Here is a 6000-nt window from a genome sequence, read left to right on the forward strand (position 1 = left end):
TTGAGATTAACTCTTTATTAGCCTTTCCTTCTCCTTTAAAACATCAGAGTGTCCAAATAAAGCTATAGTTTGCGTGGATAATGCCATATTGTGCTACCTGCAATTAATTAACAGGGATGCAATCTGTGTCTGGGAATGCAAAATGTAAGGCAGTTTGTACAAGAACATGATACCCTGGTACCTTACTACTTAGCACAAAACAAGACTTTTCAATCTGTACACTGATAACATCACACAAAGACAACAATGTAATGCCAAAGGTTGTTCATTTTATGCCAAGTGGCATTTTTTGATGATTAGCCCAACCTCTTCACTGTATTTTTAATCCCTGGATCTGAACACAAAATTACACAAAGGATTCTTTCCTTCATTATAATACTCACTTCAGACTCGGCACTTTCGTAGTCTGACAAAACAGCTGAAACAAAAAAAGGAAAGCAGTGAGTAGTTGAAAGTAATGATTCCTGCTTATGTTCTATGGCAGGGGTCCCCAACCTTTCTTACTCGTGAGCCACAGTTAAATGTAAAAAGACTTGGGGAGCAACTCAAGAAACATAAAAAGTTCATAGGGGTGCCAAATCTGAGTTGTGATTGGCTATCCAGTAGTCTATATGCAGACTATCAGCTTATAGGAGGCTTTAATAATACATATTGTTTTTATCCAACAAAAAATATTCACCAATTAAAAAATAACTACTTGTTTTGGGGATACTGCGAGCAACATCCAAGAGGCACTGGTTGAGGATTACTGTTCTATGACAACACTAATTACAGTTGACCCACAGCCCTTCTGCTGAACTACAGTTAACACTTAAGCAAGTTAAAAATGCCCATGGGAATGGCACAGAAAATTCTTTGCGAAAATGTTATATTTTATATACGGAGCTTACAGCTTAAAGGAGAAAGAAAGGTAAAAACTCAGTAAGCTTTATCAGAAAGGTCTATGTAAATACAGCCATAAGCACTCACACAAACGCTGCACTCCTCTGTCAAATTCCTTGTGTCTGTAATTCCTGTGCCAGAGACACGCAGCTCTCTGCTCTCTCCTGCATCCCCCTCCCTTAAGAATGCTAAGAACTCACTCCTCCCCCTTAGGAATGTGGATCTGAGCCAATCAGCAAGAAGCTGACTGATAGTCTTACTAACTGAGCATGTTCACTAGGTCTGGGTGTCTGTGAAGGAGCAAGGCATTATGGGAACTTTCTTTACACAGCTCAGTGTTTTTTCTTCCTGTTTGGCTTTCGATTATCTGAACAGGAGAAATATGGGGAGACTTAAGGGCACTATTGAGACAACTGAAGGTATGCCTGCAGCTTGAGATTAACTCTTTACAAGGGGATGACCATCTTGGATTCTGTTAGGAGTGTCGGTGACGTGCTCAGTGGGCTCTGGGCAGCTGCTGAGAAGCTAAGCTTAGGGATGCGCAAATCTTCAAGCAGAAAATGAGGTTCTTATTTCATAGAAGCTGATGCTACAGAGCTGGATGTTACATTTTGATGCCACTTGCACGGGTTTCTGAGCTACCATGTAATGGGAATCATTACAATACAAGGCTGATAAGTGACGTTTATATTTTATATATACAGTATACTGTCAGTCCCAAAGCTCAGGTAACTGAAAGCAGCACAGAGCATCTGCTGGGAATAGAAAAAAAAAAAAGATGGGGAGCTCCTGGGATATCTTCATAAACCCAGATCTCCCTGCTAAAGGGCTATTATTGCCTTGAGCTGGTAAAGAAGCTGAAAACATAACGTGCAGCATTAGTAGCCTACTTCTTTGTTAAGCTTTAGTTCTCCTTTAGGAATACTTCAGCTTAACTCTATGCTGGCAGTTAGTGCAACACATTTTCCAATTTTTTTTTTTTTGAGGGTCCATCAACTCTCAGGCTCAGAATTAAGGCCAGAGGCTGCTATAGGGCACCAAAAAGATGCACAGTAGGAACCTGAACTTCAAATAAGCAAGACAAATAAGAATAAACAATGTGAACCTCACAGTGAATGTGTTTGGTTGCTGGGGTGAGTGACCTTTAACAACCAAACAGCACAACTAAAAAGGAAATTGATCAAATGTATTTAATGGTGTGCTTCCTCTATAGATTTTTTTTTTAAACCATGGCCAATTCATTTTTAGCAATACTAAAACAAAAAAACAGTTCATAAAACACTAGAAAAATATATTTAGCACTTACCGTCTCCTTCAATGCCATCCTCGCTTTCCTACAAGTAACAAGTAAAACATTTGTTAATGAAAAATGACACTTTTAGAATGTAATGTAACCAAGCATGTACATGTGCCCCTGGTTTGTGTCAGAGCACTGTGAATCCTATGATCCCAGAAGGCGGCCTATCGTACATACAATGGCAATATTCTATTTAGCATTACCCAGTGGCCCATATTACTACAAAAGTATATTTTATAAAAAATAGATTATTTAGATGAAGCAGGGTTTTACACATGGGATATTTATCCCGTCTGCGTGTACGGAGAGTGAAATAAAGTCATGGGTCTGACCTGTCACTCACAGTTGAGGGTCAGACTAAGCAGGATCCCACAAGATTAAATACATGAATTCAAAATGAAGCACCACTGTAGCCATGAACTCCTCTGTAGGTCCCTTTTCTGTAGGCCTTTGTGCTTCCACTACTACTGAATGCAGTTCCTTCCATGCCTCTAGGTTCATCAACAATGTTCCCTATGACTATAAAGATTTTCATTCATCCAGGTCATGGTATATCTAGTATAGGTAAATCTAAAGCAACTGGACTTGCTAAGTACTTACTTAATTAGCAAGTCCAGTTGCTTTAGATTTACTTATACAGGTATCGGACCCCCTTATCCGGAAACCCATTATCCAGAAAGTTCCGAATTAAGGAAAGGCCATCTGCCATAGACTACATTTTAATAAAATAATTCACATTTTTAAAAATGATTTCCTTTTTCTCTATAATAATAAAACAGTACCTGTACTTGATCCCAACTAAGATATAATTACCCCTTATTGGGGGCAGAACAGCCCTATTGGGTTTATTTCATGGTTAAATGATTCCCTTTTCTCTGTAATAATAAAACAGTACCTGTACTTTATCCCAACTAAGATATAATTACCCCTTATTGGGGGCAGAACAGCCCTATTGGGTTTATTTCATGGTTAAATGATTCCCTTTTCTCTGTAATAATAAAACAGTACCTGTACTTGATCCCAACTAAGATATAATTACCCCTTATTGGGGGCAGAACAGCCCTATTGGGTTTATTTCATGGTTAAATGATTCCCTTTTCTCTGTAATAATAAAACAGTACTTGTACTTGATATAATTAATCCTTACTGGAGCCAAAACAATACTAGTGGGTTTAATTACTGTTTAAATAATTTTTTTTAGCAAACTTAAGGTGGGAGATCCGAACTACGGAAAGACCCCTTATCCGGAAAACCCCAGGTCCCAAGCATTCTGGATAATGGGTCCAATACCTGTATAAGTAAATCAAAAGCAACTGGACTTGCTAAGTACTTAGCAAGTCTAGTTGCTTTAGATTTACTTAAATGTTCCCTATGCTTTTGCCCTCACACTGCTGCACATATCTATCCATTTAAAGTAGAAGGAAAGGTAAAATCACTGGGGGTGCCAAAATGTTAGGTTCCCTCCACTAATCTTACCTGAAACCCGGGTTAGGTGCCCCTATTAGGAGAAAAACGGATTCAGACATTCAGAATTCTGGGGCAGAAGCAAGCCCAGTGGTGTGAGAAGGCTGGCTTGTGTGTTTAGCTTTATACTGGGCACGTGCCAGCGGCACAGAAGAGGATCTCTGTCTCCCAGTTTTCTCCAAACAGGAGCAACAACCTGGGGTATAAGGGGTGCAACTCCTGTACCCCTGCTCTGTATAGTCAGCCAGACAGCAGTCTGACGCCACGATTTTCAAATATGTATCCACCCCCCCTTTCAAATGATCAAGTCTGGGAACTTTTAAGACGTGCCCCCCCCCCCTCCACTTGCTCACAGTACCTCCCTATACCCCTGACTGACCCCCTTTCCATTATCCCCATTACCCTATCGGCTTTCTACAAACTCCACTCGATTCCTTATGCCCAGTGGTTATTACCTGCCTGTGTGACCCGCTGACTAATGGTGGCCATACACGTTAAGATCCGCTCGCTTGGCGTTCTTCTCCCGATATCCCCACCTACGGGTGGGTAATATTGGGTGAATTTAGGCTAATTTGGTCTTGTGGCCCTGGGGCCAAACGATCGAATTGGAACCCTGATATAGGCCAATGCGGTCCCCGATCCGACTAAATTTTCTAACCTGCCCGATCGGTATTTGCCTGATTTCAGGCCAGATATTGGTCGGGCAGGCCCGTTGGTAGTGCCTCTACACGGGCCGATAAGTTGCTGAATCAGTCTAAAGCTGGCCATACACGGGCAGATCCGCTCACTTGGCGATGTTGCGAAGCGAGCAGATCTTCACCCGATATCGCCACCCGTAGGTGTAGGCCCTGGGGCCAAACGATCAAATTCTGCACGCGGCAATGGGGCAGTCGGTTCAGGGACCACATCAACGAGCCGACTGGATTTTCTAACCTGCCCGATCGATATCTGCCCAATTTCAGGCCAGATATTGGTCGGCCAGGCCCGTCGGTAGTGCCCCTACATGGGCCAATAAGCTGCCGAATCTGTCTAAGGGACCCATATCGGCAGCTACAATCGGCCCGTGTGTGGGGACCGTAAGACGGAGGAGGAACATTAGTGACGGCTCATAGTTACTGAGCCCCGGCACAATATCATTTTAGGCCCCATTAAACTTTTGAATATATTTTCCATGAAGCTGCTAACCCCCCCCCCCCCCAGGTCACATGTCCTGCCCCCGCTATAACTACGTCTCTGCCTCTATTCAGCGCTCCTTGCTCTGCAGTCGCCATTACCCTGGCAGGGAGTTACAGTTACACACACACAGTATTAGCAGTTTCATTCCAATGTGGCCTCACTGGCTGCTAATAGCAGGGCTGGGCAGACATGGGGCAGACATGGGGCAGACATGGGGCAGACATGGGGCAGACATGGGGCGGCCCCCCGGCCAATGCCCCCCCTGCGCTCACTCACACACTCGGACTCTTTCCCTTCTCTCGGCGGCTCGGCTCTCTTGGTCCCCGGCTCCCGGCTCTCCTGCCTGCTGGGCGCTGCCGGCTGTCCCCCAGAGCCAGCACTTTCACTGCCCGACTCTTCATCTTCTTCCTCCTCACTATCCTGGGACGCTCGTCTCCTCCGCCGCCTTCTATCCGCCATGTCAGCTAGCGGGGAAATATTCGGCTACACTTCCGGGCAACTACAACTCCCACAATGCAACGCGCCGTCCTTAGGCGGTAAATGTTTAGAAACTACAGTCCCCGGCATGCAACTCGCAGTCTGGGGCGGGAAGTAAAAGCGCAAACTCCCAGAATGCACAGCGTCTGGCTTAAGAATATAAAGTGGCTGAGACAGCAATGTCCTCTGTACAACAATTTTAGAGCAAGAAGCTCACAATGAGGTCTTCAGATTATTGGCCAATCATAATACAAGTTATAAAGTTTGAACCAGCACTTATATTGTAGTATCACCTACTGGGACCTACAGCACTTATATTTGCCTATTTGTGTCTGTAAGTTACCCTCCCATATAGACTGTAAGCTCTACGGGGCAGGGACCTCCATCCTCTTGTGTCTTTGACTCTTATTGCAACTGTATCTTGTATTTATTGTTATACTTTGTATTTATCTATTATTATCTTAATAACCCCCTGTTTGTATTAATGTATTCTACTGTACAGCGCTGCGTACATAAGTATTGCTTTATAAATAGATATACATGTCAAGAAGTGGCAAATATATTATTGCTTCCAGTCAGATAGTAGTTGTAGATTGGGATGTTGCTAGACATAGATATAACTTGATTGCTATGATAACAGTCATAGATTAGTTAGCAGTGGTCTAAATTCGTACTTGGCCCCATGCACCCCAAACCTGTTGGGT

General features: G+C 43.4%; 1 protein-coding gene across 4 annotated transcripts in view; it reads right to left on the reverse strand.

Moving 5' to 3' along the window:
- Positions 1-5367, reverse strand: part of casc3 (CASC3, exon junction complex subunit) — a 29265-nt gene extending 23898 nt beyond the window's left edge. For 3 of the 4 annotated variants that reach the window (XR_001923301.2, XM_012971726.3, XM_012971728.3), the window contains exons 1-3: positions 5096-5367; positions 2189-2216; positions 384-418 (exon numbers count right to left, since the gene is read on the reverse strand). Coding sequence is in view for 3 of the 4 variants with exons in the window: in XM_012971726.3 (XP_012827180.2) it covers positions 384-418; positions 2189-2216; positions 5096-5278 (246 nt within the window). In the remaining variant the exon portion in view is untranslated. 4 annotated transcript variants of the gene reach the window in all.
- Positions 5368-6000: the final 633 nt, after the last annotated feature.

This window comes from Xenopus tropicalis, chromosome 10 (assembly GCF_000004195.4).
Source record: "Xenopus tropicalis strain Nigerian chromosome 10, UCB_Xtro_10.0, whole genome shotgun sequence".
Taxonomy (NCBI): domain Eukaryota; kingdom Metazoa; phylum Chordata; class Amphibia; order Anura; family Pipidae; genus Xenopus; species Xenopus tropicalis.